A 23,576-nucleotide genomic window follows, 5' to 3' on the forward strand; every position below is an offset into this window, starting at 1 on the left:
AGTAATCCAAGTATTTCAGGTATTGGTATTTACATTGCAATGTCTATACATGTCTTACTCCCAGATAAGTGGACATAGGATTGCAGCCTTAGAAAATAAATACTATTTAGGCATAATACTGATGATTGTGATCCTCCATTCTTCTGTTAACATAAATTTTACAACTTAAAAATATTACTCTTTAGAATTGTCTAAACAAAGCAATTCTTTAGCTGAAAAGTTTAGCTTTCAATCACTTATCCACCCACCCACCAATACTAACGTAACCCAATCACCAGCATAAACAGGTTTCCTTTTCAATTTCTTCCCACCTACCCCACCAGGCTCTTACGGCTAGTTCTCCCAAAGAATGTTGTTTGATGGGTATAGTGGTAACATGGTGATCTATCTTCTGTCATAGAGTTGACTCCCACAGCCTGGAACAGTAGTTTCATTGCTATAAGTGGCAGTATCTGCAGAAGAACAATGCAGAATGTGCACATTTTAGTGCATCATGCTTTGATTTGTCTTCATGTATATACATTTAGCTTTGCTGAGTGTGTAGTTATTAATCCTTTAGAGGAATTTGTGGAATGGGCAGTTTTTGTCAACTCTGATGAGGTATCGTCTACAGGCCACATCTCTACCCAGATGAATGATGGGCCATACATATTCTGACTGCTTCTGCTTCCTGAGGATCTTCCTTGCTTGTAATTTTGCCAAGTTTGATGAATCATTTCTTTGAAAGGCCTAGTTGTTAGTGTATAGAGAAGAGGGTTCAAGGCGCTATTTATTGGTAAGATAAAAATCACAACCCAGGAAGTTATAGAACCTAGAGGGAAAAGAAAAGAATATTTATTTAATTGTCCTGTCTTTTTTCCTTGTCTTTTTTTTAACGAACAAGGTATATGCTATAGCTATGAAATCTTAGCTTATTCATCTGGGTTAATGCAATCTTTCAAGTCTCACCAAACTTTCGATTAAGATAGGAAGGGAAAAATAACTTTGCTTGTTTAGGAATATGAATACGTATTTCACTGATGCCCTAACACCCATCAGAGTGAATAAGCATAGTTCCCTCCAATAGTGAATTCTGATAATGACCTGGTTCACATGATCAAATTAAGCCACCCTAGCTTATTTTAATCAGCAGCATGTGCTGGCCACCATTTTCCTAATTACCCGCCCAGGTACAGCTTGTGTCATCTGAACACAGGCGGCATGGTATGTTTGAGGTATAACATGCTCAGTAGAATCCAAGGTTTGCATACACACAAAGGGTCGGGTGAATCTCCCCAAAATAGCCTGATGAAGGATGAATGTGCTCAGTAGCCATGGAATGTTAAGTGGCAGTTGGAAAAGGGATAGGGGAATTAATTGGTTTGCTTGAGATACCATTTTATAATATCTTGAAGGCAAGCATGAGTGGCTTGAACCCTGAACAGGAACACTTCAGTCAGAGGATGAGGATACATTGCAACATTTTTCTGCAAGCTGTCTTGTTACCTCCGATTCCCCCATCTAGCCCTCTCCTAGCCTCAGAGAGTTCCCTGATAAAAACTGAAAAATGCAGCAATGTAATTGGAAAGGAAATTGGCAATACCTGGAATTTCCACTTGAAGTAAGGAAAGCAATTTTAGTATAAATATGGGTATCCAGCATAGTGCATCCGTAAATACAATGAAGAAAAACCGCTTGGCAAGAGTCATCTCTTTCTTCACATGATTCCGGATTTCCATTGCAGAAATGGCTGTTTGATGAACACTATAAAACATACTTCCATAGGAGAACACAATGATGATAAATGCTACCAAGTTGACACCTGTTGCGGAAGACAAGCTGTATTACAATTCCGATTAGGAGTCTGCCATGCCAGGTTACAGTACAAACCCACTATGTTATTACTGCAGCAGGGATGGGGTGCCAACATAAAATATTTAGAACTGGAATCTAAGTGGCTGTAAGTACACAGTTCCTAGGGCATAAGTACCTTTTAGATTGGAACAATCCAGTGCTTTATTTATTTATTTATTTATTTATTTATTATTTATTACATTTTTATACCGCCCAATAGCCGAAGCTCTCTGGGCGGTTCACAAAAATTAAAACCACAGTAAAACAAGTTTTATGTATAAAGACCATAATGCAAGCAAGCCTCTGTGGGAAGGGCATTACACAGACAAGGGTTCCTTCCAGACAGATGGCTCTTAGTGCTAGCAATCTAAAGTTATTCCATCTTATTCTCCTTAACAGATTTTTTTTGTGGTAAGAAAATGGTGGAAAACACAGTGGGGAAATATGGTAGCATTACAAATGGAAGACATCTTGATCCCCTCCCTATGAAATTCTATGAATAAGACAAGAAGATTACACAATAAAAACCTTGTGTGGAATACCTGTGGTGCCACTGCTAAAAAGGCCCTCTTTTATAGCCACTCCTCCTGCCTTGCCTTCCTTGTTTAATGGGGGAAAAGATTCCCGTATTTCAGTGCATGACATGAGCCAGAGTCTGTTTAATGCTGGTGTATCTCAGTTGAAGTTCATGTATAGGCAATCAGTTACTATTCCATAATAAACCCGAGTGAACATGGATTTTCTTACCTAGAAAAATTATGACAGAATAAACCTGGCCTCCAGTACTTTCGGACAGTTCAGAGTGAAGAGGGAAACAGACCCCATTAGTACCATAGTAGTTTTGGAAAAAATCCTTATTGCTCAGTGGAATAAAAGCAACTATGAACCCTATAATCCAGATGAGAACCAAAATGGAAATTGACCTGTATTTTCCTGGCTTCAAGAATCTAAAGGGGTAAACTATGCAGATGTATTTTTCCAAAGTCAGGTAGGTTAGTAATAACACTGATACTTCTGTGGATAAAATGGCCAAAGATCCCACCAGTTGGCAATGGATACTGTCCATCCATAACTGAGCGTGCTTATTGTACTCCCCACGATATTTCAAGTCAAAGGCTCCAATCACAAATAAGTATACCCCCATGAGGCAATCTGCACCTATGGAGAAAAAGTGTGTTAGTGCATCTTATTTATAGTAGTCTAAGTACCATTTTAAACATTACTCACAGAGCAAACACCAACCAAAGATCAGCTGAGGGTTTGTTGGGATGCAACAGAAGTGCCACTATATTAACAGAGCGGAGTTCCACAGGCAGGACAGCCCTTCCACCCAGGGGACCCTGTTATGCCCATGGTAAGCTCTGTAGGTGTGGAACAGGGATTAGCAACCTTTTTTCTGTTGAGGGCTGTAGTGCCTTGTGGGTAATGTGTCGGAGGCTGCATGCTGAAACCAACAGAGGGCCACCCTTTCTTTCTTTCTGCCACCGCTTCTCTCTCTCCCTCTCTCTCCCTCTCTCTCTCTTTCTTTCTTTCTTAGAATCATAGAATAGCAGAGTTGGAAGGGGCCTACAAGGCCATCAAGTCCAACTCCCCGCTCAATGCAGGAATCCACCCTAAAGCATCCCTGACAGATGGTTGTCCAGCTGCCTCTTGAAGGCCTCTAGTGTGGGAGAGACCACAACCTCCCTAGGTAACTGATTCCATTGTCGTATTGCTCTAATAGTCAGGAAGTTTTTCCTGATGTCCAGCTGGAATCTGGCTTCCTTTAACTTGAGCCCATTATTCAGTGTCCTGCACTCTGGGAGGATCGAGAAGAGATCCTGGCCCTCCTCTGTGTGACAACCTTTTAAGTATTTGAAGAGTGCTATCATGTCTCCCCTCAATCTTCTCTTCTCCAGGCTAAACATGCCCAGTTCTTTCAATCTCTCTTCATAGGGCTTTGTTTCCAGACCCTTGATCATCCTTTCTCTTCCATGCCAAGTGGAGTGCCAGGAAAAGGACAGATCATTTTTGCCACAGACCTGAACTCATTGCATGCAGTGGAGCTTTTGAAATTAGTCTGAGGGCCACAAGTTGTCCACCCTGGTGTAGAAGTACCACTGGCAGTGTTCCCTCCAGCAGTAAGACCCCAAACTGGGCATTCCAGGGGCATGTAGGGAGTGGCCTTGGATTTGCAGAATCCAAAGCTCCAACATGCACTTGAATCAGACCCCCAAATGATGCCAGTCAGGAGCTGGTATAATTATTACTTCTCCCATTGGTGTTAAAACTCCTGCAAAAAAAAGAAAAGGAAAAACCAACACACGCACACCCATTGACCTACACTTCTCATCCTGGCTGCAGTGAGTCAGTAGGCTTTAGGAGGAGGGTGGTTTCTCTGCCACGGAAATTCCCCCTGCTCCCAATTTAGGATTATTCTAAATCTAAACCTTTGGCCTAAATCCAACACATAGTTAGGCATGTTCAAGCCGATTGATTTCAGTGCATTGGATTTAGGTCTTTGATTTTGCAATTAAATTCTCCAGGCAGCTCATTATTTGAGATATACTCTGTGTCTTTAGGAACGTAGGAAGCTGCCTTATACTGATTCAGGTCATTGGTCCATCTAGCCCAGTATTGTTGTGGGGCTGTTCACATAACACACTGACACATAGTGGTTGAGTGTGAGTTGTTTTGAACTGTGGGTTGTTTGTCAAACTGTAGATTAGTGTGTTGTCTAAATGCAGCACATTTTCCATAGGATAGGTTATCGTGTTGTCTGAATGCAGCCAGAGTAGCTTGTTAACCAGCCTGAACAACACAACAGCAAACAATGGGTTCTCAAGGTGGCTTGCTCGAGAAAAATAAGCTGCACTGCATGGTTAACAAGCCACTCTGGCTGTGTTCAGACAATACGATAATGCACGGTTAAACAAACAACCCAAGCTCAACCACGAGTGTTTGTTAGCATGTTGTGTGAACAGCCCTGACTTCAGCTCTCCAGAATTTCAGGCAGGATTTTTTTCAGCCCTAGCTGGAGATGCCAAAGATTGAACCTGGGATCTTCTGCATGCAAAACATGTGCTCTACCACTGAACCTTGGGCTTTTCCCAGGTTATCTGCAGGTCTGGAACCCTGCAGATAATATTTTTGTTTTTGTTTTATTTTTCATATTTCGCAGGAAAAGCTACAAAGCCGAGTAAGTCACGTTTTGTATTGATTTTATCTAGGGTGACCATATTTGGGAAACCAAAAAAGAGGACACCTAGTGTGTGTGTGGGGAAGCAGCTTTCTGAGTTCTGCAGAAAGTACGTTATTCCCCCGCCACCTTAAAGAACCCGATTGGAGAGGAGGGGAAAGGATTTCATTCTGCACCACCACCATCCACTCCAATTGGGGCCTTTTCTATAATGTCCACGAATGACCCACTTTCCCCTTTAAGACCTCAATTGGAGCTCTGGGTGGGGGAATGATGTGCCTCAAGAAAGCATGTCACTCCCTCCTGCCATGCTAATGGCAGCCTTAAAGGAGAAGGTGTGTCATTCCAGGACATTATTGAAAATTATAGAAAATCCCCCCTGACACCATGGAAAGAACAAAAACCAGGACAAATCCAGGGAAATCCTGACAGTTGGTCACCCTATTTTATCACCACTTTTATCTTTAGCTGTATTTTGTTACTCACCATGGGCCTATCAGAAAGTTGGAATAGAAAGGGAATGATAAGTACAATAAATAGGCATTTGCTTTGACCAAATTCTGATTTACCTCAGACGGGGTTGCCAGTTCATTTTTGCTTGTCATGCAATTGTTAAAAATACAGAACCTCTGTCCCTAAACAAGGTACCAACCCCAGTTTAAAATCAGGTGCTGCTTTTGCCTCCACTGTAATCCTGAGAATGTTTACTAGGCAATAAGCCCTACTGAACACAGTGGGTGTCATTTTAGAGTAAGCCCACATAGGATCCCACTGTTAGTTTGCCAAGGATGACATTTCCAGAGGTACTAGGAAACTGTATACACTTAAGGCAGTCGTGCAGAACCTCAGATCCAGGGTTCCAATCCAGCCCTCCAGGGTGCTCCAGATGGCAATGTCCTCTTCTACTGGCCCCACCCATTTCCCCCAACCACCAATCATTGTGTGTTTTCCCAATTTTTGTGCAGTTTTTCCCCATTCAAAAAAGGTTGAAATGCCTCTCTAAATTCTTAGTTACTGGTAGTAAGGGCTTTAAATTAAAGTATGCTGGTATTTTGCGTATGGCGCCGCCCCTTTTGCCTTCTGTCCCACTCACTGTTGGAAGTTTTTCCAAGAAGTTTTTCGAAATGGAATTCCGCCCTCTGACTGAAGCACATCCTGATTTAAGGCAATGCTTCTTGGTGATTGGTGTATGTACAGCAAGGGCGTTCTCAGTGCCCCTCCGCCCTGAGTTGTAGAAATGTTTTCTGCAAAGGACAAGCCAGAGTTTTTTCCCCAAGTGTTACAGATTCTTATTCGATCCAGGTTGGGTTTAGGCTTTGGGGGTCTGGGATCTAGTACCTTAGTTTAATCTATTATAGTGAGATGTCGTTTTGTTAGGTTGTAACATGTCCAGAGTCCTTTTTTATAACATTTTAGTGGAAGGGAGTACTCACAGCAGAGGGACATGATTGACAGGGCATGGAGTTTGTTCTCTGATCGAATGTAAGGCCTCATGCAGATGACAAATATGTTTCCAAAGCAAGTGACAGAAGACACAACCCAGACAAATACTCTCTGGATAATGCTGGCTAACAAGTTGTCAAAGGATGAAATTCCATCAGTGTTCGGTTTACAGCTGCGCACATGAGGGGCATAGCCACAATACTGAAATTTCTTAAAATATCTGAGGGTAAAAAAAGGAGAAAGCGTTTGAATATCAGACTGACACATGGAATTGTATGATAAAACAATGCATGTGTTTTTGAAGTGAGCAATAAAATCCTGATAGAACTGATCAGAAAATTAACTGAATTCTATTTAATTTAGGATTGCACAACCATTTCAGCCCTGAGGGCTACATGTGATGCTGGTTTGGGGGCCACACATATGCACACACACGTGCACGCGCGCGCGCACACACACACACCACTGATACAGATAGCTCTGATGCCTTACCTTTCTATGAGAGAGTTAGAATTTACATACATATCCATGAAAGTAAAGTAAAAAAATTATAAGATACTTACATATGGGAAAGATCTCTAAGTGGTCTGAACATTCTTCTTTGGATATTTTTAATTTCTATGCCTTCTAGGCTTCTATAAACATTGGAAACAGTTTTAGGTATTATCAATAAAGAATAGAGTCTGGGAGAACTGGCTGGAAAAAAATACATATATCCAAAAACATCTATTTTTTTAATCTTTCAGCATATTTTATCTATCTTTAAAACGTATTTCACAGACAAGATAAACAAAGGAAAAGTGAAATCTATTGAATACAGTGAACATTAGCCTTTCAGCTCAAGTCATAGTCAAAGCTGTGATGTCAAAATGATGTCCAAGTAGTTTGATATACAGAGCAATCCTATGCATGTCTGCTGAGAATTTGATGGAGCTTACTCTTAGATAAACTGATGTAGGATTGAAGCCTTAATTGGCTTACAGATCCAGTTAAAGTACTTAGTAGGATAGAAGTTGCATGAAAATTATATGAAAAGAAGCCCTTTCTCAATTACTACTTAATATTTTATATTTTAAAAATATTCTGAATACAGTAAACTCCCTTTGTTTCTATAGAGTTTCTAATTTGCAGATATCTCTAGAAAAGAAAGGAACTACTTAATAAATATTTGCATTTCCGATGCCTCCAATAAACTTTGACACACCATAGTTTTACCCTTATCAAAATCACTCTGCACTAAAACAAAATTATTTACAAATTACTGAAATACATTGACATAACAATGACAAACTATTTATAAAAAGGGCTACATACACTTACAGTGAGTTAAGTTTTATAACATCATCAAACTCCTCTCTTTGTATTTTCTGGATTGGATTGTATGAAAGATTCCTGTAAATAACAAACATAGCATAAATCATGGCTTAAATGGTAATTTTATAACTACAACAGATATACTAGATATTACCCTGGTTCAGTTATAGTCAACAGATCATATCTTGATGAATTCAGCAAATGACAATTTCACATGTTCCTGGACAGGAATAGCTTAATGACTGTGATCTATGCATGGGTAACTTCAAGACTAAACTATTGTAATGCTCTCTATGTGGGGCTTCCCTTAAGGCTGACTAGTCCAAAATGCTGCAACAAGTTTGTTAGGTGATATACCTTGGCATTCACATGTAAAACCTATGCTGAAAAAAATTCATTGGCTGCCAGTTTACTACTAAGGGCTTCTCTAAACAAGAAATTTATGATACGCTCGTGATCAGCCACTCACAGAAATTTGCAGGTCCATTACATGATGTTGTCAACAGCCAGGATGTCTCCTGCACTTTCCCCTGCTAACACCGCTTTTTAAAAATGCAAAGATAATGCAGTATCTAATTTATCCTGGGATTTCCCCAGCATGTAAAATTGGCATAGAGCTATTATTCCACCATAGATAGTGCTGTACTATTTAACAGAATAGCATTCCCTAGAATGAAAGTTTTCAATTCAAAATCCCGTGTTCACCATGGTTTGCTGTCTAAAGCAGCCTGTAATGGATGGAAAAGACCTGAGAAAAAGAAAGCCTGCAAAGGATGTGGGTTTTTTTTTTTCTAAATGTGGAGCTGCCCTGAGCTGAGTTCAAGGTATTATTGTTGATACATAAAGCCCTAAACATCTTAGGACCAGGTTACCTGAAGGATTGTTTTCCCTTATATTGACCCCTTATAATTTGTTGTAAGCTGCTTTGGCATTTTTAAATGAGAATCAGATATATATATATATAAAATAAAAATAACAGCAGGCTTAGAAATTTTCATTAAAGCTGCATTTCCATAATAAACAGTGCCTTTACCCACTCAGCATATGCAGTTGTAGATAAGCTGGCAGAGGCAGAATTGAACTAAATAGTCTTTGCTGCGCCTTCTACTAAGATATGGACTAGTTTTGAAAGTCTCTTATCATATATATTCAACTTTGGATGTCCTGGGTTAATGGAATTTCATTCCTAAGATTGCTCACCATATGTAATAACAGGATAAAAATTGATATAATAAACGTCTAAGCAAGAATTTTTTTACATAGCGGTTAAGAAAATCTTTCACATATAATATGCAGGTGCATAAGTGTACCTTTTCATTCTAACATGACCTCACTTTTGCAAGGTAGGAAAACTAATTAAAACATTTAATGCTCAACATACACAGAGTATATTGCAATGTCTTACAGTTGTGAGAGTTCTTTTAGATCCTTAAACAGATGTGGAGGAAGTGATTCAATTTTGTTGTTAGCCAAATCTCTGTGGGGGGGAAAAAACCAGAACGTGGTCTTTAACACTACTGATTGCATATTTTGCCATCAAAGTTTCAAACTTAAGGAGTACCAGAACTGTATCCTTTAAAAAATAATAATAAAAGCTTGCATTTTATATAGGGTATTAGAAAGCTTGGTAAATACATATCAGACTGGAAAAGATTAGAATGTCTCTTATTAGGGACTGTAACATCATAGGTTTTAAGGGGCCAAATCAGACAATATGTGAAATGACTGGTTGCATTTCATGCATCTGTTTGTTTTGTTTTGTTTTGTTTTAAACAAATTAGCACCCGCCTCGCTATGTGCCATGGTCCCAATCCTTATTGCACCCCTGCAGCTTCTATTTAAAGAAAGAAAGAAAAAAACACAACACATAAACCACTGTACAACAGCTAATCACACATTCCATATATTGGATCATTTGGCCCCAAAGCCTCTTATTTTATGAGAAACAATTTGACTCTAGAATTGGGTCTCATCATAATGATACCCCACTCTATCTCTCCTTTTCATCTGATGCCCAGGGCTGGAGACTGTAGTAGTCCTGAATTATTGCCTGGATTCAGTGAAGGAGTCGATGTGGATGAACAAACTGAGGCTCAGTCCAGACAAGACCATCAATGACTGGGAATACAGGGCCGACCGGCACATAGACAGGGTGGGCACAATATGTCCACCTCTGACAGTTTATTTATTTATATATTACATTTATATAACTCCCCATAGCCGAAGCTCTCTGGGCGGTTTACAAAAGACAGCCATGTTTGTTTGCTTGCATCCTTCGCTGAATCAAAGTAAGGGCTAGTGAAGCTAGTGTCAAATAACTAACTAACAGTCTTTGTAGCACTAAATGCCTTTTCTTTCAATTACATAAAAGATCTGCTTAAAAGATACAATTACAATATAGATGTTAATTTGCCCTGGGGTGATACATCTACTTACAGTTCAGCTAATCTCTGAAGATGAGAGAAGCTGTTTTCATTTAGTGAGCTGATTTCATTTCTCCTCAAAATGCTGAAACGATAAAAGATAGTTTAGTGTATTTTAGGAAGAGACTTCCTCTATTTGCACCGTCTTGCCCGTTAAGATTTTTCAGTCAGGCCTTGCTCTGGGTTGATGGTTATATGGAGTCTTTTCCATGGTGGTGCTATTTGTACAGTTCTTTCCCTCCCCAGGAAGCCCCATGCAAATGACTTGCTAAGATCTGTCTCAATAACAAATGTTTCTTACTTACAGGACAGTTAAACTGCTACAGGAGATGAAAGTGTCATTTCTTAAATTGTGGATATGGTTGCCCTCAAAGTCCCTGGGGAATTAAAAACACACACACCAAATATATAGCATACTTCCCTACAGCACTGATAATCTGGTAGTACTGGCATAAAGCCCATGTCACCTCCATTTTCCCTCAGCCCCCTCACTACAGAGGGGGTCATGAAGAGTGCAAATGTGGCTCCTGCACAGTGAATCCCCCCCCTCTGTAATTTGCATGTGGCATGGCCCTGCCGCCTCCCTCCCACACCCCGATTGGCCACCTCTGTCCCCTTCCCCTTCCTGCCGGTAGTGACAGCATCACGGTGCAGCTGCACTCAGGGCCCACCTTCATGCCACACTGATTGCCCAAACAGGGCTGCCCATTATCCTGCTGACAGAGGGGCTGCCCTGCCTATTTGGCACAGAGGAAATTAATTGTTATTAAAGCTTGAGCTCTGAACTTTTTCGACGTTTCAAAACTGTCTGCATGTCTACACTGCTCAAGCTTCATTTTAAAACAAAAAATGAGCAAACTTGATCTGGTAGATCTCAGGTAATAAGGCTTATACTACCATATTCTTATATAAGATTCTTTTGCTACCTTTCTCCCCCACCTTGCAGAATTGTTATAGTAGAAACTGTATTTCAGTACAATCAAACTTCTGGCTTTTGAAGAGTGAAAATCGCTGCTTTTTTAAGAACATATAATTGCCAAACTTCTTCTTGTTGAACATTTAGTAATCAAGAAAAGAGATACTTTTAATTCAATCTAAAGTTTAGGTTATGTAGGAAAATGTGGACTCACAGCCAGTTTAGCCTTGGCATATATTGACAAAGATGTTTATAAGGCAACCGGGAAACAAAATTATTCAACAAATCTCTGGAAAAATGAAAAATGAAATATTATTAGACTGATGATAATGGAAATATGATTAGTAGAGCTAATGATGTAACAGCAGCTGATTTATATAAATTAGCTTTTAAAAAGCCTCCTCTAATGTGAAGTTTTTCATGCACATGTGATTCTCTTGTGGGGATATTTCAAAACCCAATTCCCCACATGAAAATGTAGGTACTGCAGTCCCGTAGAGTTGTATCCAATGGGTTATATATCCAATGTTAGTTTAACACAAATTCCATTGATTTCAAGGGTCTACAATATGTAGGGCTAACATTGGAGTGAACCATTTTGCTATTGGATATATGGCTCTGACACCATTTCTTTCTTTCTTCCTTATGTGAGACATACAAGAACGAAGAGAAGAATGTAACAATTTAATTACCAATATTGGCTCATACCTTCTAGCGGTGGATGTGTCTGTTGTGAAGGGATCTTTTGACAACCAGCAGACTGTTCAAATAGTCAGGTTAAAGCGCATATGAGCATCACAGCATCTCTGTAATATTTGTTTCTGCTTTGATATGGTTTGACACTTGTTCCTTCTCATGGTAGCAATGATACCATTTTATACAGGAATGACCAATGTCAATGAGAAACTAACAAACTGATATTGCTGTCCCAAGTGGCATACTGCTACACCAGTAAACATATTCAAGAGGAAGAGTGCCAGTGCAGTACCTGAATCCCAAATGGACAATCAAGACAGCAATATACTTCTTGAAATGGCGCACTGCCACAACTCCTATTGAGTAATTCATTCAAGGCAGATTAAATTGGCATTGAAATCCTTAAGTCCATGACTCTCCATCTAGTCTTGGGCAAATATTCAAAAGGACGTATGGCAGCGTGTTGCTTAAAGGATCAGAGATCAGTGTCCTTTGTATTCTGTACATCATAAGGTGCTTTGGAAGAAATCCAGTACCTCTTTAATTATGGGAGAGTATCTTTTCTGTAAGAAATCCTCAAAACAGAGGACAAAGTTCTGAACTGTAGCCTTGTTGCAACAAACATTTATACTGCAGTGAGCTATTTTATATATGGAATCTTCCTTTTCTAGGGATGAAGGCAGGAACAGTTATAGTGTGTGAAGTATGTTTTAAAATACATTTTGTATTGATTTTAAACTTATAAAAACATATAAATAGTAACATAACCAAAAATCCTACATTTGATAAGATTGTGTGTAAAATATTCAAGGGTTACAGTAAGTGTAGCAGAAAAGTAGACTAATGGTTCAACAATTAAAAAACTGAATTTGCATTTGCTGATATATCATCAAAACATGAGTGTTAAAACTCCATGGGGGACAATTGCTTTCTTTAATGAGCAATTTCCATGATAAGCAACCACTCATAAGCTTTAATTAGATATGTTAACGAACATCAGTTCTAACTGTTCCCAAAATTTGTTGGGTTTTAACTAATGACATTAAGGTCAGAAGACTGGGTTTCTGAAGATGAAAATCTTCTGGGGAAGGGATTACAGCAACTGTTACAACTGTTTCTGATTACAGCACCTTAAATATAATCATTAGGGATGTGCTCCGCTTCTCTTCAGTTCAGAGAAGCAGGAGCGAGGCGGCCTAATTCGCCTCCGGAAAAGGCGGAGGCAAAGAGAGTCAGGGGGGCTGCGGATCGAGGCGAAGAGGATTGCCTCAATCCGGAGCTTCGCCTGCAGGTAAGTGGGGGAGAGGGGGACTCATCTGGCGCTGCCGGCGCCGCCATCCATGCGGCAGCGCCACCACCAGGTAAGGGAGCAGGGAGGAGGGACGCTTACCTGCATCCATCGCGGGCTTCAATTGAGGCCCCGGTTGAAGGCGGAAGTGAAGGCCAAGGCCTCTTCCGGCTTCAACCGGGGCCTCAATTGAAGCCCGTGACAGATGCAGGTAAGGGGGTGGGGTGGGGGGCTGGCCTACCTGGCGCCGCCGGCGCCGCCATCCATGCAGCGGTGGCAGCGGCGGCGGCGCCAGGTAAGGGAGCAGGGAGGAGGGACGCTTACCTGCGTCCGTCGCGGGCTTCAATTGAGGCCCCGGTTGAAGGCGGAAGTGAAGGCCGAGGCCTCTTCCGGCTTCAACCAGGGCCTCAATTGAAGCCTGTGACGGATGCAGCTAAGGGGGCGGGGCGGTGGCTTATCTTGCGCCGCCACCACTGCCGCCGTCCATGTAGCGACGGCGGCGAAGCCAGGTCTCGCTCCGCGGAGCGGGAGACAGGCGGAGCGACGCAAAGAGGATCGGGCCCGATCCGGAAAATCCAGATCGGGCCACAAAGCGGATTGGGGGGTCTGTGCATACCCCTAATAATCATGGAAACTTATTCTCAGGGTTTTGGGAGAAGTTATGCTGAAAGCCTCTCATTTGTTATATTTACACATAATATTCAACGTAGTTCTTAGCTTCTGTAGTGTGTGTGTGTGTGTGTGTGTGTGTGTGTGTAATATTTAAAAAATAATTTCTTAGTACTTACAGGAGAATAAGTGAGTTGAGCCCATAAAAGGTGAGTGGAGAGATACATGTTATTGTGCTGTTTTCAATTATGCTGTAAATCAGAAAATGTTACATCTCAGACTAAAACTACTAGTATCAGAAAGCAATCTGTTTCCCCCAGTTTTTAAAGTTGTATCCATCCAAAAGTAACTTGTATCAATTTTAAAATGCATGAAATAAATGGCTTACCGTGAAAGTCATTTTAAGATAATGACAGCTAATGATGGAGCCACACAAACATGTCTGACGCGCTAATCGCTGTATGTGCCAGTCACTAATGTGATTCGTGAATGCAGGTACTTATGTAACTGCTAAATCAGAGAAATCATCTTTCTTCATGTTTCTGCAAGTGGGGTTTTTGGGACCCTTGCAATATAGAAATCCAGTATACCCAGAAGTCTGGGTATAAGATCAACATTCACATGACCATCTCAGCTTGTGGTTCTGATGGATGCACATAGCAGCGACCACACAGAAGTCAGCTGTATGATTTTGTTCTAAGAGACAATTTTATTCCAAAATCACTCACTTGTAGGAAAAAGCTGCTAGAATTGGTCTTGTAGTGGGTAGCATGGATAGTCCCTATTAATAATCTCAGGTTATTAAAATTTATCATCAAGTTCTTCTGTTCTTATCTCAAAAGGATGACAGAAACCATTTCCTATCCCCACTTTTTTGAAAACAGAAACTTAAATGTGAACAATTTTCTTGTCAGTTTTTGCAGTGATTTGATTAACACTTTGTCACTTCACAGAACATCATTTTTAAGTTAAACTACATCCCCATAAGAAAATAATTCATTTGAAATGGCGCAGCTAGAAAAAATGTCTTCAGAAAACTGACAGCTATGTCATTAACTCTCTCTCCTCTGCTGTTTGTTTCTAAATCACAAATACTAGAAAAAATGGATCTTCTCTTAAAATAAAAATACTAACAAATCCATGTCAGCATTTCTAGTTACAGGTCTCTGCCCTAAGCCATACTACAAAGAGTTCAAGAGCAGTCCAAGCTAGAATCAGGAATGAACAAGGGAAAGAAATTTGTCAAAATGTCTCCATTCCTAGAGCAAATTGAAATATACTTCAGATCCCTTTCTTCAAGAAACAAAACTGTGAATGAATATTCCCACCACTACCACCAAGGATGCTTCCAGAAAATTAATATGGACAAATTGCAACAATCTTTCTTTTTTCACCAAATTGTCATAGGTTTCTTTTTTCTTTTGCAGTGAAAGATGCCATTTTGGGTGATGCAAAGTCCCCCCCCCCCAAAGAGCAAACTGTCATGGGGACCACCACAAAATGGCTGCAAGGGAGGTGTGGCAAAGGACAAGTAACCTTCCCAAAAGACTGAAGTAGGGTCTGAGCATTCACTCTTTCGAACCTACAGTTTTCAGCATGAACAGAAACTTATTTCACAGCAATCTCAGCTGCAATCAAGAAAATGGATTTTGTTTTTTTTTAAATGGGAGGAACAGGGTACCTTGGTGGGTGCCAAGAAATGTGACGTAGGACATATTTGTTCCCTTGGGCATCACATTGCCTACCCCTGATTTAAAAAGATCTCCCTAGGTCTATTCAGGCATCCCTGAAAGGGCTTATGTAAACACACAAGCCATGCAGTGTAGCCTTACTCCCAAAGTTGTGCATGTGACATTGTCCCAGCAGATGCTCGTGTGAACATGTGGAGTGGAGGGGGCTTATATGTGTTGTATTCATATTACCTCCATGAGAACTGGAACACTCTCCCCACCATTGAGAGATCCTGATGAACAGCCCTGTGAACAGCCAGCTTTGCTGCATCCGGATTGCTGCCGGAGGGTGGGGTGGAGGTGGGATGTTGAAACATCTTACTCCCAAAATCTCAGACAGCAGGGAAAGTAGGCAGGGCTCCTAGGGGCCCTGCAGGCCACAAACAGGGCAGTTGAAGAATGCACTTGGATTAAATTTATCTAATATTCTAAGGAGTTCAGAATTGAGGATTACATTTTCTACAGGTTATACACATGCAGCTCAATTCTAAGTCTAAGCATATTTACTTGGAGGTAAATCCAACAGGGTCAAATGGGCCTTATTCCCTAGTAAATATTCTTGAGATTGCAGCTTTAATCTGATACAAGAGCAGTACATACAGCCATTCAAGTTTATGTAGATCTTTGAAGACACGGGGTTTCAAAAAGGTTATCCTGTTGTGACTCAGATATCTGAAACAAGACCAATAATACATAGTAGGTCATAGTGTTCGAAGATCATTGAGCAACATTTGGTCATTTATTCATGCATTCCTTTTTGGATCTGATCCTTTCACTACGTTGTTCAGAGTGGTATTTAAAACCCTGTGCTGGAACTGAGTATGTGGCCTTAGCTAGACCTAAGGTTTATCCCGGGATCGTCCCTGGGTCATCCCTGTTCATGTAAATGACACACAGGATATCCCTGGAGCAGGCAGGGATGACCCTGGGATAAACCTGAGGTCTAGCTAAGGCCTGTGTCTATACAATGTTGCTTTGCCTCCCAATTCCCCCCAAACCCTTCAGCAAAAGAGTTACATTGCAGGAAGCCGTTTTCAACTGGAGCCCCATCTATTTCCCCTGGCAGTGGGAGAGAGAATCAGATTTAGCAGGAGGGACAGCACAGGGGCAACGTGGATGTTCCTAAAACCTTTGCCCCATTTTGAATGGAGAGCAGAAGCACGTTGTGACTTCAAGGATGTGTAGCTGCTTCCTGGGTGCTCCAAATACTTTGGAGCAATTGAATAAGTCACTGTAAAATGACACTGTGAAAAAGCACCGTTTTTGGGGGTGAGGGAAGCCCAATGTGGCTGCAAGTTAGCACACGCGTCATTTGAACAATGCAGCGCCATTGCGCAGCCATGACAGGGTGTACAGGGTTTATAGAGAAGCCCACAATTTCTTACAGCCATGCCTAACATTCTTGGCATACATTACACTGACTTTGTGAATATTTTTGTCTTCAGTAAACCACCTTGGGTTATTAGTTGTCACCTTGGTCTAGATTACATAGGTAGCTTTGAGACTTTTATCAGGAATGGACAGATGCACTTCTTGTTTTATGTATGTGACAGCAAACCCACTGAATTTATGTTAAAATTAAGTGGGAATGCATTGAGTGTTCTAGCATAGGACTCAAAAGAGATACGTACAGCTTTGTCAGATTGTAGAGTCCTCTGAATGCATGTCCTGACACGAGGCTTATATTATTATTTTGAAGGTATCTGTGAAGAAAATGGCAATTGTAGATCATTTTAAAAAGCCCCATGCACCATTGGAACAATAAATAAAGGTCTACAATTAAATTGTACAGTTTCGTTCAGCTTTTAATAGTGTGGCCACTCAGAAGCTTTTTTTAAAGTCTAAAACAGCAAACTGGAAAGAAGTGCTCTGCAACACTATGCTTACTTCGGAGGTCTTACTTCTGTTTTCTCAGAAGTAAGTCTCTCTCTATTCAATGGGGTTTACTCAAAGGTAAGCATGCATTGGATTTTAGTATGACTTGGTGTAAATGCAGTTGAAATCAGTGGGATTTACTCCTGAGTAAGAGAACCAGCAGATCTCTATTTTATGATCTGGAAATGCACAGCTTGGCATTATAAAAGTAAAGGAAAATAGATCCTTCACAAATGCAAACAGGTGGACTTTCGCTTTGGTGGACAATCCGGAAAAGGGTTTTGGGTTCCTTAAAAATCAAGGGATGAACTGATCTGATTCAAACTTGGCATGGCTAAAGCCCTCTTTAAGAGCTATTACCATGCCAAGCTTGATCTCTTTATCTTTAAAAACTACACAGATGTAAGCATTTTGGTTACCTTGAAGCAGAGGAGGGGACTTAACTACCTTCACAAAAGAAATTAGTTAAAATGATTGTTCATCTGCCCACCCTTTGAAACGAGCAAAACAAACCTTCACTACTCCTGCCCTGTAAACCTTTCCCAAGCCAAGAGGCAGCAACAGTCTCGGCCCATGTGCTTTCTCCTGCTTCCTGTAAACAGCCTCCCTTCCTTGGAGTTTGTTTAATATGATCTTATGGGAAAGTACAGTGTGTTGCTTTACCATAATTGCGCAGTTTCGGGCTGCAGTACTATTGTATTTGCACAGAAATAAAGAAATATTTGTTTAAAAAATTTTTAAAACTGCAAGGGAAAGAAGAACGTAGGGAAATGAGATGGGAAATTTCACCAGCTTAGTAGCGCTCCAGGTGAAAAGATACATCAGCTGAAATAGCGCAACCACCCACAGATGTGGAAGTGCCCAGCACTCAACTCGCTAAGGAAACAGAGGGAGAAACCACGGATGAAAACCGGATTAAAAAATGTAGGTGTGATGGAGCTCCGTCTTAGGTTTGGAAGGAGCTCCAAAATATTTTGACTGGTCATGGTATAAATGTTTCAGGAAGGGTGATGGGTCACCCCACCCCATAGTACTTCAAGAATGGGGGAGGGAGGGAGGGAGGGAGAGCGAGAGAGTGCACTGGGTAATAGGATACAGTGCCCAAGCACAACCAACCCAGTGGGTCCTTTTTACCACAATCACTCCAAGCACACAGGGTCTCCCGCCCCCTTGGAAGGTTGGCAGTGGTGTGTATGTACACCCTTTAATATATTTCTGGGAGTCAACTTTATGGCAATAGCATATCCTCTTACCCCAGGTTCAGGGCCCTTGTTAGGCATTGGACACTCTAATGAGTCAGAAGGTTGGGGACCCCTGCTGTAAAAGCTTTGAGGTGGCAAAACCTGGCAACTTATTCCCTATAGAGATTCATAAAGCATGCGGCCGCAAAAGGACGTCCCTCTTCCCCTCCTCATCTCTCTCTCCACCAGCAATGTTTTTTCCTCCTTTTGAGGGAAATAGCACTGCAGTTTTAATGAATTTATTGAATGAAGGAGACAGTTTGGGAAACTCTGTTGACAAGGAGCTGCTGTTCCCATTAGAGCATCCCCTCTGCCCCACCAGTTCATTTTGCTGTGTTGATCATGTTCTCCATATATTTATCTCTGCACTCATGAAAAGAAAAAGGTTGGAGGGTCGTGATAGGCAGAGGGGATGAGAAAATGCTGGGACACACTCTTAAGATCCTCCCCGCTCCATAACTTTCTGTTTCAAGTTAGGCAAATAGAATGACAGTAATTTTGCATCGTCTCAGGGTAATTCCTGCAGATTCAAACAAAAAAAGGTGCAAACTTCCCAGTTACACAGGATTCTTTGTGCAGCACAGTCAGAATTATGCCGTATCATGCACAATGGAGATTTTTCATCACAGAAGCTTCCACACTGCCAGTCACTTATTCAAAAACATTTTTGAGCGTAAGAGGATTTTTTTTTCTATTTTAGAAATAGATTGAAACTGCATGCAAACCTATTTGAAATTGCATGCAAGAGGGGTTTGAAAAACTTGCAAGTTTGCATCAGACACAAGGATCACACAGAATAAAATGCCAATTATCAGAATATTTTTTGTTAGCTGGCCTTATGCTGCTACTACACATTTTATGTTTTTAAGAATTTTCTTGGTTACTTAGAAATAAAAAAAAACCCTGATTATTAGAATAATCAGTACAGATGACAAAGTTCTTTTCCCCACAACTAACAGCGTCTACAAGGGGAGGCACAGAGGTAAATGAGGCTCAAAATGGGGCCATGAGCAAGAAAAGGCTGAGAAACCCTGCTCTAAAGGAACAATACTGTCATAGATATATAAGAATTTTCAGCTCCTTAAGCTGCCAAAGGGCTTGTAGTTCTCCTAGGATCTTTTCTACATCAAATGTTGAAAACCCATGACTGTGATGAGTACATTTTGACAATTTCAATAAGGTTGATGTGTACATGGGACAATTAGAATCATAATATTACAGTGCAAGCCTACACATGTCTACACAGAAGTAAGTCCCATTGAATTCAGTGGGGCTTGCTCTCAAATAAATGGGTAGAGATTGCAGTTCACACAATCAGTTCAACAAAAAGCAAACACCTGATAGAGTTACTTATCTCTCAGCTGTTGGGAAATTGTTCAACAGAAGACAGATAGCAGCAAGTCAGACATTAAAATAATCCACCCCTAGTTCCAGTTATCACATGAGAAATAGAAGGTGTGAATTCACCCTTAGTCACTACATCGCAAGACAATAATGTTGCAATAGGTTGATATTTGAAGTTAAAACAATGTCTTACAGGTATTTAAGGTCCTGATACTTCTTGAAACCATTGGTGACAAGCCTTCCCAGCAGATTCCCTTGTAGCGACCTGTAATTAAAAATAAATAAGATGAATGGGCAGCAGCATATACCAAAACACTTTTAAATATGCATAGAATTGGAACTAAATTCCATTTTAAAGATATCAATTTATTCAATTGATAGGCATTTCTGTGAATTTAATTATCCCGCAGAGGTTGATTTTATTATTTATTCAGTATTAATGTAAGCCACTGTGGGAACAGACACTATAAAGGCTAGGATACAAGTGATCGAAATAAGTACATGCATATATACATTTGTACAAGCGTGTTTTTGCGCACTGTTTGTTCCAAGCCTTGTTTTTCAACAGCAACCATTCCAGTAAAGTCCAGAAGCTATCAATTGCACTCTGCCTGAAGGAGAAGGGTGAAAGAATGGACAAGTTGCCTGTGCTTTTCCCTTTTGTTGTTCTGCTAATGTCAACTTATTCATTTGTAACTCAAGCATTGTCCTCTGAGCAGAGTTCATTGCCAAAGACAACAGGTTAAGAGTGCACAATTCTACTTATGTTAAGACAGAAAAAAGTCCTTTTTCTGTTTAAACATGCATAGGATTGCACCCTAAATCACTCACACTGAGGGGATCTAGAAAGGGAACATTTACCTCCTGTTTTTGTAATGCTTGTTTATGTACATTCACAGGGAGGAAGTCATAAAAAACATTTTCAAACATTTCCAACTGGATTCTCAACAGAGAGGTGCCATTTCCCTTGAAGCCAATTTTCCCTCTCTCATTATACTGATTAAATTACAGCAGAATCTTATGCATGTATACTTGGAAGTAAGTCCTCCCTGGTCTGGTTTGAATGTCACTACAACCATTGGGTCACATCCGTTTTCAATTAACATCCTACAATTGCCAAGTTTGTAGGATGTTAGCATGATTTAGGGGGTTAAACCCAGAATTGTCTCACAATTTGTTTTAACCCCCTTACAACCCAGAGTGTCCAGGTTCAGATGTTGTAGTAGCAACCTATGAACTTGTAGGTTGTGAATTGAAATTGCAGCTTGTGAATTGAAAGCGGAAGCGACAGGCACATCAGGGGCACCGTGCTCACTTGCTCCTGCTAGATTTTCGTAATTTGAGGATTAAACAAGTCGCAAATTGCTATTTCATGCAAACCAGGTCTTTGAGTTACTTCTAGCATTCTGTTTTACACTATTTTGGACAAATTATTTTGCTTTTCCTCCTGTGCAGGGAATATGTCCACCTTCAAACAAAGTTTGTATTCAAAGTCTCATCAAACCATAGGTTCTCAGTTTTCTGTTCTAAAAATCCAACCATAATTAAGAACATAGATATTTAAGAAGAGCCCTGCATTAGCAGACCAAAGGACTATCAAGTCCAGCATCCTGATTTCCATAGTGGCCAACCAGGTGCCCTTTGGAAACTGACCAGAGGAACATGCAGGCAAAATCCATTTCGTATAAGTGTTCCCTAGCGACTGGCATTCAAAGGTGTGCTGGCCCTGATCCTGGAGACAGCAAATTACCTTATCCTCTACGAACTTGTCTAAACCCCTTTTGAAGCTATCTATGTTGGTGGCTCTTACCACATCTTGTAGCACCAATTTTCAGAGTTTAACCACATGGTATGTAGAAGCATTTCCTCTTACCTTAGGGTGTTTCCAAATGAGACATTTATTGTGCAGTCACCTTGCCTCATTCACAGAATTTCACGTAGTGTGTGTATCCAAATGGAGTCTTCCTTTTGTAATCCTCCCATGTTCTCTACCACTTCTTCCATCTTTTTTTCTCCCCACAGAAAATCGATTAAGTAGGGAACGGCCTACACTTTGACCCTGTTCAGACATGCTATAAGCCATGGGTAAGCTGCTAACCCTTTTGCAGCAGATGGTTAGTGAGCATGTTTAAATCACCAAGGTTATGTAGCCACCAAGGTTAAAATTTGGTTCACATGACACGCTAACCCATAATGTTTAGCTTAGAAATGCTTAGCCACCATGGCTTAGGCTGTTGTCTGATCAGAAGCAATGTCTTTTGATTGGTTGCACATGGAGCAGTCTGTCTGGAAGCACTCTTAGGCCCTTTCTACATGTCCCAGACTTCTGGGAGGGAGGGGGGAGGATCTTACGATATTCTGCTTGTGAGATCCTCCCCCTGGATCCATGCGCGCACGTGACATCCCGGGAGGAAGGGGGGATGTCACACCCACCATATATTTCTTTTAAATGGGGGAGATGAGCGTAATTGCACGTCAAACAAAAATGTAAGTTTAAAATAATAACAATAACAATAACAATAACAATAACAATAACAATAACAATAATAATAATATAATGACCCTGCTCCCCCCCCAATGGGCATGGTGCACCCAAAGAGCTCTGTGCCCATTTCCCACCTCCTTGCATCTACTTGCGAGGAGGCGGGACGAAGCAGGGGCAGGCGCCCACACATCTCCTGTGGTCCTGGGACTGCAGAAAAACTGGGAAATACCTGGTTTCTGGTTTCCTGAGGTCATCCCCGGTTGACCCTGGGATCCCTTGTGTGTCATTTGTATACACAGGGATGACCCCGGAAGGAAACAACAGTGTAGGAAGGGCCTTAGGTAGGGCCAGATCCAGCTTGAAACAACAGTTATCTTTCTCTTATGGTCTAGGTACCCCCACAAAAGGCTTTTAAAAGTTTTGTACTCCTTTGGCACAAAAGGAGGCATTTAGCAACATCATAGTTTTGTAATACTACTTTTAATACCTCTGGTCCCCTGGCTATGAGCTGTTTAGAGAGAGGAGAACACTCAGATCCTGAACTGGGACAGTTTAATTTTTGTTTAGAGGCTTTGTATGGTGGGCATCGAGAAGGACTTTCCCCAGATTGTTACTGCTTGTGGGGTACACACTAGTTGTATCTGAACCCTGATAGAACGGAGCTCCAAGTCTATATGTAGGAATATGCAAAGCCACCATGGCTTATTTCCCTAGCTGCGCTCATGCGAAATTGGCCAATTGACTGATAAAGTCTCCTTGCCGTCTTTGCAGATGCTGGGGGTCGAACCGGGACTTTCTGCATGCAAAGCCTCTGTCCTACCTCTGAGCTATGGCTCTCAGCATGTAACTTTTTACTTACATCATAGTTATATTTGAAGAGACCAACGGAACAGTGTGCAAACTTGCATCATCGCAGTTGAGCTCTAAGCCACGGCACAAACATTGTGTTGGCACAGAACCAGTCACTGGATAAAAGAGAATATTACAGGTGAGGCAGATGTTGGTATGATAACGAGGGGAGTAAAACACTGCTTAGCACAATAAAATCATACAATGCCTTCTACCATATATACTCACCTGAACCTTGAGATTCTCTTCAGGGGATGACATGGTTCCCACACACACACATATGCAAATAGCAGGTATGGGGCTCCAATCCAGACCAGGACCACAGCAGGTTGGAAAGGACAGTGAAGGCTGG

The 23,576-nt window shown here is 41.0% G+C and overlaps 1 protein-coding gene across 1 annotated transcript in view; it reads right to left on the reverse strand.

Moving 5' to 3' along the window:
- Positions 1-509: 509 nt before the first annotated feature.
- Positions 510-23,576, reverse strand: part of RXFP1 (relaxin family peptide receptor 1) — a 33,669-nt gene continuing 10,602 nt past the window's right edge. The window contains exons 4-18 of the mRNA XM_063135302.1: positions 23,235-23,340; positions 20,084-20,155; positions 17,062-17,133; positions 16,031-16,102; positions 13,880-13,951; positions 11,322-11,396; positions 10,497-10,568; positions 10,205-10,276; positions 9,174-9,245; positions 7,775-7,846; positions 7,018-7,089; positions 6,445-6,674; positions 2,581-2,991; positions 1,583-1,801; positions 510-811 (exon numbers count right to left, since the gene is read on the reverse strand). Of these exons, the coding sequence (XP_062991372.1) occupies positions 510-811; positions 1,583-1,801; positions 2,581-2,991; positions 6,445-6,674; positions 7,018-7,089; positions 7,775-7,846; positions 9,174-9,245; positions 10,205-10,276; positions 10,497-10,568; positions 11,322-11,396; positions 13,880-13,951; positions 16,031-16,102; positions 17,062-17,133; positions 20,084-20,155; positions 23,235-23,340 (1,991 nt within the window). The remainder of the gene's footprint in view (positions 812-1,582; positions 1,802-2,580; positions 2,992-6,444; positions 6,675-7,017; positions 7,090-7,774; positions 7,847-9,173; positions 9,246-10,204; positions 10,277-10,496; positions 10,569-11,321; positions 11,397-13,879; positions 13,952-16,030; positions 16,103-17,061; positions 17,134-20,083; positions 20,156-23,234; positions 23,341-23,576) is intronic.

This window comes from Elgaria multicarinata, chromosome 10, assembly GCF_023053635.1.
Source record: "Elgaria multicarinata webbii isolate HBS135686 ecotype San Diego chromosome 10, rElgMul1.1.pri, whole genome shotgun sequence".
NCBI classification, from domain to species: domain Eukaryota; kingdom Metazoa; phylum Chordata; class Lepidosauria; order Squamata; family Anguidae; genus Elgaria; species Elgaria multicarinata.